The 20,734-nt window shown below is 34.3% G+C and overlaps 1 protein-coding gene across 1 annotated transcript in view; it reads left to right on the top strand.

Moving 5' to 3' along the window:
- The window catches only part of LOC134375098 (rho GTPase-activating protein 20-like), a 67,500-nt gene that overhangs the window by 18,427 nt on the left and 28,339 nt on the right, over positions 1-20,734 (top strand). The window contains exons 4-8 of the mRNA XM_063093265.1: positions 7,165-7,329; positions 15,014-15,163; positions 18,680-18,721; positions 19,620-19,704; positions 20,634-20,711. Of these exons, the coding sequence (XP_062949335.1) occupies positions 7,165-7,329; positions 15,014-15,163; positions 18,680-18,721; positions 19,620-19,704; positions 20,634-20,711 (520 nt within the window). The remainder of the gene's footprint in view (positions 1-7,164; positions 7,330-15,013; positions 15,164-18,679; positions 18,722-19,619; positions 19,705-20,633; positions 20,712-20,734) is intronic.

The following is a 20,734-nucleotide window of genomic DNA, read 5'->3' as shown; positions in this document are numbered from 1 at the left end:
TCTGTAGATCACTCTGGGAAGTATAGACATTTTCACAATATTTATTCTTCCAGTCCAAGAGCATGGAATGTCTTTCCATCTTTTTGTGTCTTCTTTAATTTCTTTCAGTTCAGTGTGATTTTTAGTTCTCATTGTAGAGATCTTTCACCTCCTTTGTTGGGTTGATTCCTAGGTGCTTTATTTTTTTGGTGACTATTGTGAATGGTCTTGCTTTCTTGATTTCCCTTGGTGTTAGTTTGTTATTGGAGAATATATACACAACTGATTTGGGGTCATTGATTTTATATTCTGCAAAATTACTGAAATTTTTAATGACCTCTAAGAGCTTTTTGGTAGAATCTTTAGGTTTTTTTATATATAGGATCATGTCATCTGCAAAGAGGGACAGTTTGATTTCATCTTTTCCAATCTGGATGCCCTTAATTTCTTTCTCTTGCATGATTGCTTTGTCTAGTACTCCAGTACTGTGTTAAATAGGAGTGGTGATAGTGGGTATCCTTGTCTTGTTTCTCTTTTTAGGGGAAAAGCCTTTAGATATTCCCCATTCAGGATGATATTCGTGGTGGACTTGTCGTAAATGGTTTTTATTGTGTTGAGATAGATTCCTTCTATACCTAATTTGCTGAGAGTCTTTATCATGAAGCAATGTTGAATTTTCTCAAATGCTTTTTCTGCATCTATTGAGATAATCATATGGTTTTTATCCTTGACTTTGTTGATGCTGTATATCACATTTATTGACTTGCATATATTCAACCATCCTTGCATACTTGGGATGAATCCCACTTGATTGTGCTATATAATTTTTCTGATGTGTTGCTGTATATTCTGATTGCTAGAATTTTGTTGAGGATTTTTGTGTCTATGTTTGTCAATGACATTGGCCTGTAGTTTTCTTTTTTTGTTGTATCTTTGTCTGGTTTTGGTATCAAAGTCATGCTGTTCTCATAGAAGGAGTTTGAGAGAGTGGCCTCTCTTAATTTTTTGGAATAGTTTGAAGAGAATTGGTCTTACTTCTTCAAATGTTTGATAGAATTCAGCAGTAAAGCCATCCAGTCCTGGGCTTTTCTTTGTTGGGAGACTGCTGATTATAGCTTCAATCTTGTTGCTTTTTACTGGTCTTTTCAGATTTTCTATTTCTTCTTGGTTCAGTCTCGGTTAGTTTGTTATGTGTCCAGAAATTTATCCATTTCCTCCAGGTGTTCAAATTTTTTGTATAGTTGTTTGTAATAGCGTTTAATGGTTTCTTGTATTTCTGTGGTATTAGTTGTATGTCTCCTTTTTTCATTTCTGATTTTTACAATTTGGGTCTTCTCTCTTCTTTTGTTTTGTTACCCTAGCTAATGATTTGTTTATTTTGTTTATTTTCTAAAAAAAAAATCAACTTTTTGTTTCATTGATCTTTTGTATCATTTTTTGAGTCTCTATATCATTTAGCTTTGCTCTGATCTTAATTATTTCTTTCTGTCTACTAACTTTGGGTTAGTACTGTTCTTGTTTTTCCAGTTCTTTGAGGTATAGCATTAGGTTATTCACTTGACAACTATTTTTTTTGATGTAATCATTCATTGCTATAAACTTCCCTCTTAATATTGCTTTTGCAGTATCACACAGGTTTTGATATAATGTGTCTTTATTTTCGTGGGTTTCTAGAAATTTTTTGATTTCCCTGTTTAATTTCATCTTGGACCTATATGCCATTCAGGAACCTGTTTTTTAATTTCCATGTATTTGTATAGAGTCCTCAGTTTTGATTGTTATTAATTTCTAGTTTTAATCTGTTGTGGTCTGAAAAGATACTTGAGAGGATTTTGAATTTTTTAAAGTTATTGAGACTTGATTTGTGACCCTAATGTGGTCTCTCAGAGAATGCTCCATGTGCTAATGAGAAGAATGTATATTTTGTAGTTGTTCAATGAATGGTTCTGTAGATATCTACCAGGTCCAGTTGGTCTAAAGTGTAGTTTAACTCCTGTGTTTCTTTGTTGATTTGTTGCCTGGATGATCTGTGCAATGATGAGAGAGGGGTATTCAGTTCCCCACTCTATTATCATATTGGGGTCTATCTCTTTCTTTAGATCTAATAGTATTGCTTTGTATATCTGGGCACTACAGTGTTGGGTGCATACATATTTATGATCGTTATGTCTTCTTGCTTGATAGATACCTTTATTATTATATTGTGGCCTTCTTTGTCACTTTTTATGGTTTTTGGTTTAAAGTCTATTTTATCTGATATAAGAATAGCTACTCTTGCTCATTTTTGGTTTCCACTTGTGTGGTATATATCTTTTTCTATTCCTTCACTATCAGTCTGTGTGCATCTTTACAGGCGATGTGAGTCTTTTGAAGATAGCACATAGTTAGGTCTAGCTTTTTGATCTAATTTGTCAATCTGTGTCTTCTGAGTAGAGACTTTAATCCATTTACATAGGGTTGTTATTGAGAGATATTGTCTTACTCCTGGTATTTTATTGCTTTTTGTTTAGATGTTTTAAATATCTTTTGTTCCTTTCTTCCCATTTTATTGTTTGTCTTAAAAGTTTGTATTGGGGGGGTGTGGTAAGATTTAGTTTCCTTTTTTTTCTCATTTGCATTTGTGTTTTATCAGTGGATTTTGTTCTTTCTTATGAATTTGTGGTAGTGATTATTGTTTTTCTTATTCCAGATGCAAGACTCCCTTGAGAATTTCTTGCAGGGCTGATTGTGGTGATGAACTCCCACAGTGTTTGTTTGGCAAATATACTATTTCTCCATCGTTTCTGAAGGATAACCTTGCTGGGTATAGTACTCTTGGCTGGCTATTTTTTCTTTTAGTGTTTAGAATATGTCATCCCCTTTTCTTTCCAGAAAAATTCTGGGAAGTTTTCTGTTATTATTTCATTGAATAGATAGATGTTCGATGCTTTTACCTCCTTCCTCTTTTGGAACACTCATGATTTGGATGTTTGTGTGCTTAAGGTTGTCTGCTAGCTCTCTTAAACTTTCTTCATTTTTTAAATTCTTTTTTCTTTTTCTCTACCTGGATTATTTCATAAAGACCACCTTTGAGTTAAAAAAATCTTTCTTCTGCTTGCTCTAATCTGCTGCTTAAGCTCTCCATTGTGTTTTTTATTTCACTGAATGTCCTGGTTATTTTTTCTTGTTTCATTGTGTTGTCTGAGTCCTCTCTTACCTCTTTGAGTTTCTTTTAGATAGTTACTCAGAATACCTTTTCAGCCTTTCAAGTCTTTCTTGTTCTGTAGGGTCTTGTACTTGAGAGTTATTAAATTTCTTTGGTGGTATCATATTTTCTGTGGTTTTTTTTGGGAGGGTGGATTGTTTTGTTTTTGTATTTCTAATATCTCTATGTTGATTTCTGGTCATTTGCTAGATCAGTTGCTTCTTCTATAACCCTGGAGTGGACTTTGATGGGGAGGATCTCTTCCTCTTTTTCCATGTTCCTCAAGTGACTCTCCTTGTGTCAATGAAGTCAGATATGCCATGGGCCACCTGCATGGTAATTGCAGATGTCACTGTGGCAGGAAGCCATCCATGCACTAGAAAAAGCTGTAATGGTGGCTGTTGTAGACCACCTCTATGGAGGCTGTGTGAGGGTCTCCCCAAGTAGTGGCAGGATTAGGTTTCTGCCTTCTGTGCAGGCAGAGCAGGGCAGCAGCCACCAGTGCCCAGGTTTTCTGCCTGCCTGGGGCCTCTCCAGTGTCTGTGGCCTATAGTCAGTTTTTGTATATTTGTCTTATATCCTTCAACCTTGCTAAACTCACTTTTTAGTTTTAGTAAAAATTTTTGTAGGTTCCATTAAACTTTCTACATAGACTACCATGTGAAAAAGGATAGTTTTACTTCTTTCTTCCAATCTGATGCCCTTTATTCCCTTTTCTTCCATGATATCTCTGACCAAAATCTGTAGTATAGTGGTACAGTGTTGAGGACCAGTGGTGATAGTGGACATCTTTGTTTTATTTCTGATATTAGGAGTAAAGAGTAAGTTCTCTTCTATACCAAGATTGCCAACTTTTCGTCATGAATGAGTATTGAATTTGTCAAATGCTTTTTCACCATCACTATCTGTTAAGATGATGATACCTCCGTTTTTAATTTGTACTGTCAGTTATATTGTTGGATTTTTTTTTAAATGTCAAAGAAACTCTGAATTCTTGTGATAAACCTCACTTGGTCATGATGTAGTATCCTTTTTATATACTGTTGAATTCAGTTTGCTTAAGGGTATTAGAATTTTCCTCTCTGTATTCCTGAGGGATGTTGGTTTTCAGTTTTCTTTTCCTATAATGTCTTTGGTTCTAGTATTAGGGTAATGCTAGCCTTTTTGAACAAGCTGAGAAGTATTTTCTCCCCTTCAATTCTACAGAAGAGTTCATGTAGGATTAATATTATTTCTTTCTTAAATGTTTGGTAGAACTCATCTGTGAAGCTATTTGGGCCTGAAGTTTTAGCTGGTTGATTGATTTTGTGGGAAGGCCTTAACTGCATATTCAATTCCTTTATAGGACTATTCAGATTATTTATTTATTTTTGAGAAAGCTTTGGTAGATTATGTATTTCAAGGATTTTTTCTATTTCATCTAAGTTTTCAAATTTATAGACATGTAGTTCTTTATAATATTTCCTTATTATCCTTTAAAAATCTGTAGAATCTGTAGTAATGTTACCTCTTGAATTTCTGATGTTTGTAATTCTAGTATTAGTGCATCTTAGAGTATATTATATATTAGTGTATTATACAATATATAGTATATTATATAGTGTAATATCAGTGTCTTTCCTGTTTTATTCCTGATCAGTCTGGCAAAGGTTTAACAATTTTATCAATATTCTTAAAGAACAAGCATTTAGTTTCAGTGATTTCTTTCCTGTGGGTTTTTGTCTTCCATTTCATTGATTCTACTTTGATCTTTATTATGAGCTTCCATTTATTTCTGGTTTAATTTTTTATTGTTTGTTTTTAAGTTTCTTAAGTTGGAAATTTATGTAGTTGTTTTAAGATCTTTTTTAGTATTTAGGAATTAAATAACATAAATTTCTCCCAAGAACTACTTTAGTGACATCCCACAAATTGGGAATCAGTTGAACAATTTGTCTCTGAGTCAAATTCTCCAATTCTTCAGTTGAACAGTTTGTCCCTTTGGGTCAAATTTGTCAGTTGTGATTAACCCCTATTGACCAAATTTAAATTTAACTTTTTGAGTGGTTTTATTTTTGAGAAAATGTTCATTTCATTGGCTATTTATTTCAAGATGCACTGAAACCTGTGATTTTCAGTGCTTCCATCCTGCCAGCCATTGATGCCTTAAAGCAAAAATGGCTATTCTTGGAAATGTGTTCACAGCAATTGCCATTTGTCATGGGTCTCTCTTTGAATCTCTTTCTGTAAAACCCAACATTTCCCTGAAAAATGTGGCTTCATCTTCTATTCTTATGGTCTACAGCAGTCACAGGGAAAGCAGCTACTACTACTGCTGGAATTTCAACTTACTCTATGGTCAATATTTACAATTTCTGTCACAAAGTATGCAAGCATTACTTTGAACTGCATCTGATACAGCTTAATGGCCCAGGTCATTACTTGCAAATCAGTGATTTCTGTTTTAGTCACAGAATCAGGTATCATTGCAGAAGTGCTCCAGAGAAGGAAAATATGGGGTTTTGGTACTGTAAATACTACCATCAATGAACTATTGCTTATTTGGAAATTGTTGGTGACTGTTTGGCCCAAACTTTGCTGCTTATTTTGCAGTGTGTAATTCACCCTGGTTTTACTATTCATTCCCATTCATGGGCTGCATGTAATAACATTTAGCCTCTTCTTGGTTTTCAGCATGCTGAAGTTAACCATAATTGTCCTACTTCTGTTTTTTGTCACCTCTAGGCATGCATACCCAAAATATCAAATCATATTGGAGCAAATATAAAACAAAGGACAAGACAATGAGAGGAGTTTGTTGCAATTTGTTGGACTTATATTTTACCAAATTTATGTAATGTGATGAATTTGGAAATAATGCTTTCAGTTCCCTTTCACTGCATATATCAGAACAATTTCCTGTGAATTCTTATGTTTCCTTTTACTGCATGTATCAGAACAATTTTCTGTTAACTAATATGATGTTTTGGATTGTGATTTTAATATGTTTTATTACACATATCGAGAGACAAATTCGTCAATTGAATACATTTGAGAGACAAATTGTTTAATTTATCTCAAATTCTAATGTAGTGTTTTCCTTCTCGTTCAGTTGAAAATCCTTCCTAATTTCCCTTTGATTCCTTCTTTGATACATGAGTTGTTTAAAAGTGTACTTTTTAGTTTGACAACATGTTCTTGGTTTATCCTGTATACCTCCTACCTGAGACCTGAATTCATGTTTTTATCTATGACTGCAGTCTGGGGACAAGGGATATTCATTGCTACTGGACTGGTCATCATTTTTAGGTCTTTTCAGAGGATATAATAAGGAAAATATATTGTCATGACTGAATTTATATTGACTTCCAGTTCAGACTCAAGACTACAGGTGTTTAACTTAAAGTAATCTGTGTTAACATTCATGTTTCTTTTCTTTGTATGCTGAGAGTCCTGGAATGATAATAATTTTCTGTATCTTGATAGGGGTTTAAATTACACAGATGAATACATTTGTCAAAACTCAGTGAATATACACCTAAGATTTGTGCATTTGTGCATTTCATTTTTAAATGAATTTTATATCAAAAGAAAAATTCTAAATAAATATTGAACTCTAATGATATGTATACCAAAATATTTTGGGAGATATGCACTGCTGTATGCAGTTTGTACTGAATGCCAAAAATAAAATTAATAAAGAGATAGAAAGATAGATAGTTGAGTAGGTATATGATAAAGCAAGTACATAAAATATTAATGTTAGAATCTACATTGGAGTATACATGTGTTTACTGTAAAACTATTTCAGCTTTGCTTTATGTTTCAAAATTTTTATAATGAAACTTTAAAGACTGTTGTGTGGAGAATAGACTGGAGACCAATAAAGACACTATGCCATTGCATTAAAAAAATTATAGAATTTTATATTTCTTGACCAACTATCAGCTATACTTTTATAAAACCTTGGTTCTATACTTGATCATTTGACTAACTGATCTGTGGCATTTGATCTGTTACAGGAAAAGTCCTTCTGCTAGAGTTGACACATCTGCATTTCTGTCATCATTTATGTGCTCCAGCAGGACTCTGCTGATTGATGCTCCAGTACAACTACAAAGAGGCCTGCAGAGGAAGGAGCGACACCTTTTCCTATTCAATGATCTGTTTGTTGTGACTAAAATCAAGTAAGTATACTGCATACTCTCTCCCAGTAAGCATTATAAGATTGCATTTCCACTAACAAAGATACCTTTTCTACACAATGTTTACCGTAAGAATGTCTGGCCTCTATTACTAAAGCTAATATCTGTAGTGAGATTTTTGCTTTGTTTTTGCCAAAAAAAAAGTCAATTGTTATTCATGCAACAAATGTCATTTAATCTCTGTTCTGTGCTATGCCCTGAATGAATTTATTCTAAGATGCAATGAAGAATGTGATGGGTATGGTGCCTACACTTTGTGAGCTTACATTCTTATGTGTGGGAGAGGGAATTATAGATTGTGATTAGTGCTATGAAGAAAATAGGGTGCTGGGTGAAGTAAAATGGGGGGGATATATGTTAGGTAGGTGAACTAGGAGCAAAAAATAACTGAAGTTCTATGAAAAGCAACCAGCTATTCAGGTATTGTGAGGATAAGTATTCTAGGTAGAAGGAATAGCAGGTCTAAAGCTGGAGGGAAAATTTGGCCCTTGGAGGAGTTAAAAGGCCTGTGTTCCTGGAACATAATGAACAAAAAGAGTGACAGGAGTTAAGGTTAAAGTAGACAAGGGTTAGGTTATCAGGATCTTTGTAGGTTATATTAGTTATCTATTGCTAAATTAACCCAAAACATAACAGTTTAAACTATAAACATTTCATAGTTTCTCTGAAGACAGGAAGCTGGAAGTGTTTATCTGGGTGGTTCTGGCTCAATGGGCCTCATGAAGTTGCAGTCATTTGTTGGCCAGGATTGCAGTCATCTCAAGGCTTGACTGAAGTTGGAGAATCCACTTCCAGGTCCACTCATGTGGATGCTGGCAGCCTCGGTTCCTCACTGTCTGTTGACCAGAGGCCTTAGTTCCTCTGCATGTGGGTCTCTCTACAGGGCTACTCAACATGGTAGATTGCTTCCTTCAGAGTGAAAAATCTGAGAGAGTGTGTGTGTGAGAGAGAGAGAGAGAGAGAGAGAGAAGGCAATGGAGAGAGCACCCAAAATAGAAGCCATATTCTTTTATTTTGGAAGTGGTGTGCCATCATTTCTGACATACTCTATTGGCCACACAGATCAGTCTTGGTACAGTATGGAAGAGAACTTCGCAAGGGTGTGAATATCAGGAAGCAGGGTTCATTGGGTGCCATCTTGGAGGCTTGGTTCCACCAAGGTTGTGATCAGGAGTTTGGATATTATTCCAAAGGGTTTTAACTGGGGGAGTGGCATAATGTGATTCATGTTTTTAAAATATCATTCCGGCTCATGTTAGATAATGGATTGAATAATGGTAGGCAAGAGTGCAAGCAAGGAGACTAGACAGGAGGTTATTGTAGCATCCTGATGAGAGATAAGGAGGCTTCATCTGAGGAAATGACAGTTAAAAGAAGGATACAGACATTTGGAATATACTTTAGAAGTACCTAAGAGAATTCACTTTCTGTTCAACACTAAATGTTCATGTTCAATGTTAATGCATTAATACCCAGACTAGAACATGGTAGCTGCTACTTGCTTCATCCCTCATTCTCATTATTTATGAAACATCATGAATGATAAGGGTATTTTAACAAATTCAATCTCATCAAAGGGATTTTTAGTCACTAGAGAATAGTAAACACTTTTTCTAATACCTACACTCTCACACCTAAGTTGTTCAGTGTCATAAATGAGACATGGGCAGGGCTAAGTACTAATTTTGCAACATAGTATATTTAATCTGAGTGGTATTAATAGCAATAAAAACCAAACATTTATTGGGATCTTATTGTATGTTAGGTACTATTCTAAGTACTTTAACCCTTATAACTGTTCTACATGGTGGGTATTATTTGACTCATTTTACAAGAGAAATTGATACTGAGAGAAGTTAAGTGACTTCCCTAAGATCACAAAGTAATTAGTTGAGCCTACATGTGAACCTAGGTCCACCTTATTTCAAATTTCATTCTTTTAACCCATATGTGGTCTGCTGCCTCTATTACTCTTTGTTTTCTTCTGGATTTCATAGATTTCTCAACCATATAGTTTTTATTACCATTAAATCAGTCTTTCCCTTTGTGATGAGTAAAAGTGTCCAACTATTCACCTAGTAAGAAATGGAATGGAATGTTTAGTGAACTGTTCATATATTTTTTTAAATGCAAAGATAAAGAAAACTGTTTCAGAATGTGTTTTGAATAGAAATAATACAATGTAATTATATGTGGATATGATGTTATGAGGAATACAGAGAAAGAAAAGTCTCTCCTTCTGTGCTTTTGCACTAGGTCCACTTGAAGCTCTAAGTAGGGAGGCTATTAACACAGGAACAAATCATTATTTTTTAAAAATACAGTTTAGTTATGATTTTTTTGTTTAAAAATTATTACATAGGTTCTATATTCTAGGTATTATAATAGGAGAATCACAAATGTCTCATTTAATTTTAGACAAATTAGAGGTGGGAAAGGGAGAGGGGAAGGGAGGTTAGCAAGAAATTAGTTAAGGGGCACAAAGATTGATTACATTTTGCAAACATGAATATACTAATTATCCTGATTTGACCACCACATATTGGTGATCCATAAAAAAACTGTCAAAAAATAAAATAAAATAATAGGAAAAAAATAATAATTATTTTCCTTACAAGTCCCCCGAAAAAGAGTTGTTTTACATATTGAACACAGAGGCTCAGTGAGGTTTGTTGGGTATTAGAAAATGGCAGACCTGGGGTTTGAATGAAGGCCTTAATTCCATGGCTGGCTCTTTCCACTTTACCGCATTGTGCTCATTAGGTACATAGGTTTGTGCTCAGCCTGGAGGTAGATACACAGACAATAAAAATTTATTATAATAACCAACTTCCTAAACTTTAGAACCTTAAAGACTATCTACTTGTAACATGCATCTAGTTCATAGGGAGGAATGTATTTTCCTTTATCTTTAGATTTTTTTCCTTTAGCAGTTGTAGTAATATTTACCATAGAAGGCCTTTGTTTTCTTACCTGAAGTTATTTATGTTCTGTTTACTGGTAGCATCTAAGTGGTTTTTATGTAACCTATGTTTTGGTAAAAACTTTTTATATAAGGAAAATCTATTTTCCACTAGAAGATTGCTGTTTTAGATATATTGGAAAAATGTGTGCCAATCTTCTACTTCTATAGCTGACTTTTTATTTTGATTGTACCTAAAGTTACACAATTTGTTTCCACAGACTGCTTTTGAGAGAATTCTTTGTGTCCACTTCAATGCTTTTATGAAGTGACAAAATTTATATGAATTGATTTAAATGTTTTTGAGAGATTCAATTCATTTTAGTACTTTCTATATCCGCTGGGGATATTTAAAAGAGTGAGTGATCTAAGTTGTTTTTACTTATTTTTTGCCATAAACCCAAGACCCTTGGGATAAAACATGGATATTTGAGGAGATAATTATATTATTATTGAGTCCTGCCACATTGCAGAAATTTTGACCACGATTTTTCAGGAAATTGCTTACATGATCATTCTCATAGCAAACATTTAAATTTATTCACAGATCCTTCTTAATATGAAAGAACTTATTTTTTATTCTGAAATAAACAGCAACCAAGAAGAAATAGCCCCCTGCAATACCAAACCTGTTTATTTCCTATCACTTCTCACTTTTGGATGAAGGATTGGGTAGTACTGTGAATCAATATATTTGCTGAAATTATCCAAGACTAGCAGTTCGTCTTTATACTTAGCCATGAGGAAGTAGGGGATAACTTAATTTCCATATTATATCATCTTCAAGCTTCATTTGGAAACTGCTTTCAATCTTTAGTTGAGCCTACAGAAATAAACTCAAGTTGGATAAATCACGGACTAGCTACTTACATATTTATTTAGTCAAACTAAATAAATTGTAGTAAGTGCAATAATATAGAGGATGTTAAATGCTTCCTTTTATTGGCTAAAGTATTAAATTTGCACCATTTTGTGCTGAATGTTGACAATGTTTGCTAAAAATTGTTTTCAGTTTATTGTCATTGTTTTCCTTACTAAGTTAGAAAAGTGTTAAAGCTAGATGGGCTATTAGAGACCACTTTTGATATTCATTAAAAAAATAAATAAGAATTGTTTTTCCAATAAAATTATGGTTTTTTATTTTTTAAAACAGGATCTGTTGTATAGACATTAAAATATTTAGAAAAGTTAATATTTTTTAATAGTCATAGAGCACCTGTATTAGTCTGTTTCTGTTGATTATAACTGAAATATATGAAACTGGGTAATTTGTAAAGAAATATTTATTGCTTATAACCGGTTTTGGTAACTCGTAAGTCCAAAGTCCAGGGAACACATCTGGTAAGAGCCTCATTCTTAGTGATGACTCTAAGTGCCACAGGGTGTCATATGGTGAGAATGGCAGAAGCGAGAGAGAGAGAGAGAGAGAGAGAGAGAGAGAGAGAGAGAGAGAGAGAGAGAGAGCTTCTCATGAGCTCTCCTTTTGAAGTCGTCAGAACCACACCCATAACCACCATTAAACCATCAATGGATTAATCCATTCACTAGGGCATGGTCCTCAGGATCTAATCACCTCTTAAAAGCCCTACCTTTCAATTACTGTACTTGGATTTCTCACCCTCTTAACACTGTCACAGTGGGAATTAAGTTCCCAACATGAGCTTTCAGGGGACAAACATATCTAAACTACAGCAGTACTCATATGGAATTTACAGAGAGAACACCCTCTTAAGCCATAACTATTCTCATATTTTACTTCCTAAGCAAATAGTAAACAATAATGAGTTCTGTTTAAGTGAAAAAGATGAAGTTAAACAAAGTTTGATTATTAATTCATTATCAATAGAATTGCCATCATATACTTGTGGAATACATCTTGATCTATGCTCTAAAATATATTTGATAAGATATCTTCATCTTAGAATGTGGAGAAAGCTCCCTAGAATCTTGTGTATTTCAACATTATACTTTAATTCCTTCCAGTTTAAAGATTGTTTGATAGGAAAGCAAAGTATATCTGTTATCTTAATAAATTTGCAGTAAGGAACTACATTGGAGAAATAAAGATTTGATTTTAGGGGTTGTTTTGTTTTGTTTTCAGCCAGTTCACATTAGATTTATATTTTTTAAAATTTTTGTAGCATAACACTATTGAAAATTGAGAGTGACATATCTGAAAAAGTACACTGTGACCTCAGGACTGTTCATTTTAATATAAAGCTTTATTGGAATACTTCTTTTAAGTATTTTTAAGCTCACCCATCTAGCTTTATGTACAAAAACATTTGTATTAATACATTTTGTGTTGCTATAACAGAACACCTGAGACTGGGTAATTTATAAAGAACAGAGGTTTATTTGGCTTACAATTCTGGGACAGCTGCATCTGGCATGGGCCTCAGGCTGCTTCTGCTCATGGCAGAAAGCTGAAGGCAGCTGGTGGATACTAGCAGATCACATGGAGAGAGACAGAGAGAGAGAAGTTCTAAAGTCTTTTAAACAACCAGCTCTCGAAGGATCTAATAGAGCAAGATCTCACTCAGGACCCCCATCCCCCAGGGAGAGAGTCAATCCATTCATTAGGGATCCACCCCCATGACACAGCTTCCAACACTGCCACATTGGGGATCAGATTTCCACATTTGTTTTGGCAGGGATAACACATCCAAACTCTATCAGTGTTCATGAGATTTCTCCCCAAAACTCTGAAGTAAACTAACAGCATCATCAGAAAAACCTTATAGCTCTGGAGAAACAAAAAAGTAAGCTAAAGATAGAAATGCAAAAGGGAACTTTATGGAAAGATACTTCATCCAGGTGCTTTATAGGAATGGCAATATCCAGAGCTTTTCATAGATACATAGTAGTTAAGGGCATGAATAAGATCATGAATCAACACTGCCCAATTTCATATTCTAGCTTACTACTTAAGCTGTTTGACTTTATAGATTTTGTTTGATATTACCTAAATAGTTGCCACCAAGAAGTAAGATTTTGTCTGTAATCAAGTCTATTTCATAAACAAAATCTAAAGATTTATAGCAGTAGGGTGAGATACAGAAAGAAGGTATCATGCCACACAGGCACTTTTCAATTACACTTAAAAACAGTGTACCCCATGGAAAGTATAAATGAGACTTTGAATCTAGATTATCCTTCATTTACAGTTCCTGAAAAACCCTTTTTCATTTTATAATCCCACTGAATAGTTTTAGCTTTAAATATTCTATAAATCAGAGGAGTTTGGGGGATACTTCCAAATGTATCTTTTTTTTTATTTTAATGTCTCAATATACATTGTAGTTGAATTTCATGACCCTTTACCTGTTCCTCTTCCCTGTTCCTATCTCCCCTCTCCCCCCACATCATATCTATTCACTTGTCTTAAAAAGTTCAAGGAGTTGTTGTGATTGATGTGTATTTAAGTCTCAGGTCTATCGTGAGCAGTAAATCTGTCAATTAAGTGAAGATGGATGGTGGTTTCCATAACAGGGGACTAAACAGTATTAGGTAGAAATTGTCAAAAAGCAATTTCACTGCTATCTTAAAGTAGATGACCTTCAGAGTCCCCAGAGATGATTGCTAATTTTATCAGCTCTGCTTTTTTGTTTGTTTAAGTTTAGGTACTGTTTTTAGGCTACAGTTTTTCAGTTTTAGCTGGAATATAAGGGAAAATATTAATTTTTAGCTCCCTCCAATAAGTGAGAACATGTGGTATTTCTCTTTCTGTGCCTGATTTGTTTCACTTAATATAATTCTCTCAAGGTCCATCCATGTTGTTGCAAATGGCAGTATTTCATTCATTTTTATAGCTGAGTAGTATTCCATTGTGTAGATGTACCACATTAATATATAAATTCACACACACACACACACACACACACACACACACACACACACAAATGGGGGGGGAAGAAGATATAGCAACCACAATTATTTGAAGTTGATACGACAAGCAAACAGAAAGGACATTGTTGGGGGGGAGGGGGGAGGGAGAAGGGAGGGAGGTTTTGGTGATGGGGAGCAATAATCAGCTACAATGTATATCAACAAAATAAAATTTAAAAAAAAAAAGAAAATTGCCAGAAGTGCAAATATTGGGACACACAAAAAAATATATATATATAAGGGAAAATAGTTGAACAAAATCTGAAGAAAGGAAATTTTTAAAATCTGTGCTTCTAAAGGCTAGAAAATTTTGTAACCATTTACTTAAAAATATACTATAAATTCCTCTAATTTCAGGGGTTTATTTAGTGCATCTCTCGTAAGATAAAAATTTTATAAACATCTTAACAAATCATGTGTAGTTTTTGTGTTCAGCCACTCCAATCTTTTTGGAAGTAAGCAAATTATAAATAATAAATTAATTTTAGTAACAGAAGTAAATTTAAAATTAGATTTTTGATCCAAATGCAGTGCTTAACATATAGAAAATTAAAACAAGCCACATTATGGCTATTTGCTGCCATAAATGCAAGTGTGATGACTAAATAAATGTTTCACCAAAGTTTCAGAGGCTTTCTTGGGTCAATGTAGCGAATCATGTTACGATTTACTGTGCTGGATACTGAAGATTAATACAATGAATAAGACATTCATGAGTCATGATTAGTGAAAACTGCCCTCTTATCACAAGTACAGAAGCTCCTGTAAAATTTAAGAAACAAAACAAGAGATCCTGTTTGGTTTTTATCTTTCTAGATATAACAACAACTTGAAGATAAAAAATAAAATAAAATTAACTGATATGTGGACAGCAACCTGTGTGGACGAAGTGGGAGAAGGCAACACCAATGCCATGAAATCCTTTTTCTTGGGCTGGCCCACAGTGAACTTTGTGGCCACTTTCAGGTAAGAACCACAGCTTGTTCTGTATTTACCTGGGTTAGCTACTGTGATAATTTCTTGTCTGGAGAGAAAAATTTAATAAAATCTTGTTCCTTTAATTTTTTAAAAGAAAATGTTTTATTCTGCTTGAGTACTCACTCGATAACTCATGTTTTGACCCACACCCCCAATGAAAATACTTGTGTGCTTTATGTTTCTCCCAAAGAGCTTTTAATTAAAATATGTGAAAATTAATAGTAAATATTGGGAACTCCTGGGATCATTTTCCATCATTATAAAATAGTTATTAAATGTCCAATTATGTTTGACTAACTGGTTTATGCTGACAAACTTTCTAAAGAAAGTTTTTCATGATATAAATAAAATTAATGTCATGAAATACTGGGTTGCCTGAATTGTGTATTAAGTCTGAGTTAGTATCTATAGAAATATAATAATCAAAAGCAAATTTATGAGTTTAAGGCATAAAAGTTAGTTTCCCAAGACTCACTTTTCAGCTGAGATGGGGTAGGAGAATGTATGAATACAAAATATTTGTCCTCTTATCCTGAACATACTTAATTGTACTTTTCAGTTAGAGTGAACAACCAAAATTCACACCTGTGAATTTTAAACAATGTGCCCCAACTCCAGTATTTATTTTACATTTAAGAGTTAGTATTTATCACATGCAAATGATGCTCTTCATTCTGCTTCTCTTCACACTACCACCAAACTCCTTAGGCACCATTCTAAAACCACATAACTAAAATTTTCCAAGCTGTTAATTTTCCAATAAAGGACAGGCATGTCATTATATTCTGTTTTGCAGTATTGGCCTACCGCAAGATTTTAACAGCTTATTTGGAAGACACATGTATTTGTATCATTCTCTGCATGATGTATTTCTGTAGTTAAAAGGACACTTCAAAAAGTTTGTGGAAAAGTAGAATCGAAAGATAATATGAATCTTTCCATGAACTTTTTGAAGTATTCTCATTATCATTACCTATTGCTTAATATTCTTGGAGCTGCAAGTGAAAGGAAGCAATCTCAAGTGAAGAATGTGACTACACGATATTTTTAATCAAGGATTTTCCATGAAACTTCTTTCTAAGAAGAGGGGAAAATGTGGAAACAAGTTTTACATACATTGTAATGCTCAAACTATAAGGCAGACAAACAAACAAACAAACAAAACAGGGAAAGACTGAGAAACTGTCATAGACCAATCACTAAGGAGACAAATGTAATGTGGTATCCTCAATTGGCTCCTAGAACAGAAAAAGATCATTAATTAAATAAAAAACAAAACTGGTGAAATCTGAATAAGATCAAGAGTTTAGTTAATAGTAATGTACCAATATTGGTTTCTTAGTTTTGACAAATAGGCCATGATAATGTAAGAGGATAACATTAGAGGAAACTGGCACTGGATGAGAAGTATACAGGGAACCTCTGGGTTATCTTTGTAACTTTTCTGGAAATCTAAAATTATTTCAAAATTGTTTATTTTTTTAAAAAAGGAAAGTGTTGAATTCTGCCTCTGGAATGCAGGGTGAGGTCTTAACAGACTGACCACCCTACAGATAACAACTGTAAACTCTGAATAATATACAAACAGCAACTACTGAGGGTTTGGGAGACTGAACAAAAGTTGGAAGATTTGGGAGAGGCGTTGAAACTTGGAAGAAGACACCACACTGGGTGCGTTTCCTATTTTTAAGGCTTTAGCTTGAGGTCAGGCTGCAGTCACATCATGGTATGGTGCTACCAAAACTGACAAAAGCCCACAGTCTTTCTGGGCTGAAGAACTAGAATATGAAGTCCAGATCAACCACAGTTATTGGAAAGCAAAAGTCGAAATCCAAAAAAGGAGTGCATTAGAGAAGGGAATCCCCAAATTCTGTGTATAGATACTGCCCAAGTCTGTGGCTGATTGCTGAACCTCACATGCATGGGATAGACTCAAAGCACCTTAAACCTAAGACTAAAAGAATTGAACTGAGCTGCTGCCCACCACAGGTAAGATTGAATTTGTAGCTTCATCTAATCAGGTTAGTTGTCTGTTAAAACAAAAACATCAACACTGTTTTGCAATGATAACAGAATATGGTCTCCAAAACACAACATTCATAATGTCCAGAATACAATCTAAAATTTCTTGACATATGAATAACAAGGAAAGAGAAAAGATAATAAAAGCCAATCCTGAGATGACCTATGTGTTGAATTACCAGAAAAGAACTTTAAAGCAGCTTTTTTAGGTATGCATGATAGATAGAAGGAAAATTCAATTGAAATTAATGAAAAGATAGGAAATCTCAGCAGAGAAAAAGAAAACATAAAAAGGACCAAGTAAAAATTCTAAAACTGAAAACTGCAGTATCTCAAATAAAATATCTCCCACATGGCCTTCCTTGCAGAATGGAAATGAAAGAGGAGTCAGTGAATTTGAAGATATATCAGTTCAAATTGTCCAATCTGAAGAACAGAGAAAACAAAGATTTTTTTAATGAAAAAATGTATCAGAGACTTGTGAAAAAATATTAAAAGATATAATATATGTATTAATGAAATCTGAAAAAGAGGAGAGAGAGGGTTTGGAGCAGGAAAGAAATAATGGTTAAAAACCTGCCAAATTTGGTGGAAGACAAAAATGTACATATCCAGTAAGCACAGTAACTCCAAAAGGAAGACTATGAAGAAAACTACACCTGGCCATGTTATAGACAAATTTCTGTAAATCAAAAGAGAAAATTCTCAAAAGCAGCCAGAGAGAAAGCAACACATTACATATAGCAGAACTGCAATTTGAAATTTTGTGAGATTTTCATTAGAAACTATGAAGGTCAGAAGACAGTGGAACAACATCTTTAAAGTGTTCAGACAGCCCAGCAACCACCACCAAGCACTGCAGGAAGTGCCATGGGCTCTGGGCCATGGGTTTCTGGGCCAAGATATTTCCATCCATATGCCAAATTTCTCTTCAAACTCTTTAATCTCAATATTAAGCATACTTTCTTAAGTATGGCCCTTTTCAACTGCATAAGCTTTCTAAGATAATTTATTTGTATGGCCCTTTAAGCTGCAAAAATACTCTGGGAGATAATTAACCCAGTTTTTCTGGTGTGGAAACTGAGGCTCAGAGAGGTTAAGTGATTTATGATCACCTAGCCTGCATATAATTTGGAAACCAGTGTTTGAATTCCAAATCAAGTTGTTCTTTCCACTGTAAGAGATACCTCCCACTGGTATAATATCATTTGTAAAAGAGCAGTAAAGGAGGACACTGGGTCTGTCTTGTATCTATCCAAGAGGATTTAATAAAACCACACTTGACTATGTAGTTTTTCCTAAAGGGCATTTTCACAGCAGGGTTCTCCATAACACAGTTGTGCCGCGGTTGCAGCTTACATGTGTAACTACATCAGTAACAACAGGCTGTTGATATTTTCACCTGGATTGACAATCTTAACTATGCTAGCATAGTATTTTACATGGTTTAATTTTTTTCTCTCTCATTTTCTTTGATTGCAGTTCTCCAGAACAAAAGGAAAAATGGTTCTCTCTCCTTCAGAGGTACTTTTTCAGTATATGTGTTTTTAGTCTTTAACCTGTAATAAATTAATTAAAACCTTTTCTGCAGAAATGGTCCCCAATCTATTTTCCTTCTCTTTGGTTGAAATTGTTCATTTGTCCTCAGAATAAGCTGTTGTTTAGATTGTACATTATCTACTACTTACTGTAAATAATGTTCTCTCATTACATGTATTTCGTACTTTCTAGGAAGGAGAACATTGAGGTCTAGTTAGATCATTTGAGACAGAATTTAGGTAATAATCTCTCCCATCTCTTTCTGTTGTCTCCAACCTACCAATTGGAACTAACAGTTTCCTCAAAGTATATACCGTTTCCACAAATTCAGAGCTTTCTGCTGAGCACCTCAAAAATGAATTATTATCCCTGTTATTGAACATACAGACTAAAATGGTCAACTTAGGCACGTCTGTTAGACCCACAATTTTTTCCCCTTTCTCCCCTCTCCTGCTTCCTAAGCAATGGGATAACCAAGATTTACCCTCTGCTGGAGAGCTAAATGAGAAGTCCAAAGCCATTGCTTTGGTTTGTCCTAGTTAAAAGTATCATATAAGGTGCCAGACCTGTCCAGAGAAGACAGGGAAGCTTTGAAGATAAAACATCTCCCAGAGGTGCCTTGAGCTGATTGTGCTTCTCAAACCTCATCTGACATGAATGTCCCATTCTTTTTTGTGCCCATGCCTAATGTCCTGATTTTTTAAAATTTCCTTCCAACCCATAATGTAATCTGAGTTTGCTGAGTCTTTCCATCTGTCTTTTTTAAAACAGCATATAAGTAGTATATTGAGAATATTAGCAAAATAGATTGATTTTTCAAATAAGCCATTAGCGAATTCCATCTGACTCAGTGTTGTTTTGGGTTGTTGTTGCATTTGATTAGATACATCAATCTAGAAAAAGAGAAGGACTACCCGAAGAGCATTCCGCTCAGAATCTTCACCAAGGACATTGGGAATTGTGCCTATGTAAGTGTTTCTAAGCCAGAAAATTAAATTCCAAGTCCCTGCATAAGGCAGAACACCATGAATAAAAAGAGAGACAGGCAGGCAAACAGACTGTGTATGTGCTATAGAAGGTAGGCATTTTGAAATACGATAGGGGGAAAATGCATTTTCCTGGATATATTTATGTCTTTGTATATATGAAAAGTAAACCTAGCAATAATAAAGCAAGAAAGATTCATATTACCTACAGTATTTAACATTTACACTTGGAAAGAATATTGCTTGTCAGATGTCTTTTTCCTCCCTCTGGCATGAATGTTTCTCTGGATCTTTTCAATAGCAGCTGCAGAGGCTTTTAGTAAATCTACTTCCACGAGGTACTTCCTATTAGTATTAAGCAATTTTTTTCCAACTTATCACTTCTTAAGTAGAGAGTGGTTTTGAAAAGTTTTTCATTCTTTAAGTTTTTAGGGATTGAATCCCTCAGGTTAATAAGTGGAAGATCTGAGAAAGATGATATTTATAAGGGAATCAATATTTTTCTACATCACAGTATTTATCATTTTGGTCAAGTTAATATTAATTCTTTAACCCTAGTTGTTATGTTTAATTTGATGACTGAAATTGTAGTACAAGGGCCCAGATGTTATCAGTGATGAACAAGATGGAAACTTACGAATGTTTTTATGATCTTATGGACTATCATACTTCACAGCAGCTCTAGATTACATTGGATAGCTTTATTTGTGTGTAGAAAATACATGCAAAACAGTTATGTTTGGGAGAAAAGCAAAAGCTATGCAAATGATCTGACCAACTCCTGAGTGTGAGATATCGCTGCTTGAGGAAAGTACCCAGATTTTTATGGTATGAGATGACAGAGATCTCCTGCAGCAAAGTCGGAAAACAACAACAACAACACTGTATTTCTTATTTCTTTTTTTCTACAGTCTAAAACTATAACAGTAATGAATTCAGATACAGCCAATGAAGTTATCAACATGTCATTAACAATGCTAAGGATAACTGTAAGTTACTCTGCTAGATATTC

This window comes from Cynocephalus volans, chromosome 4 (genome assembly GCF_027409185.1).
Source record: "Cynocephalus volans isolate mCynVol1 chromosome 4, mCynVol1.pri, whole genome shotgun sequence".
NCBI lineage: Eukaryota > Metazoa > Chordata > Mammalia > Dermoptera > Cynocephalidae > Cynocephalus > Cynocephalus volans.
Note: the sequence above shows the minus strand (reverse complement) of the source record. Positions and strands in the feature narration are given on the sequence as shown.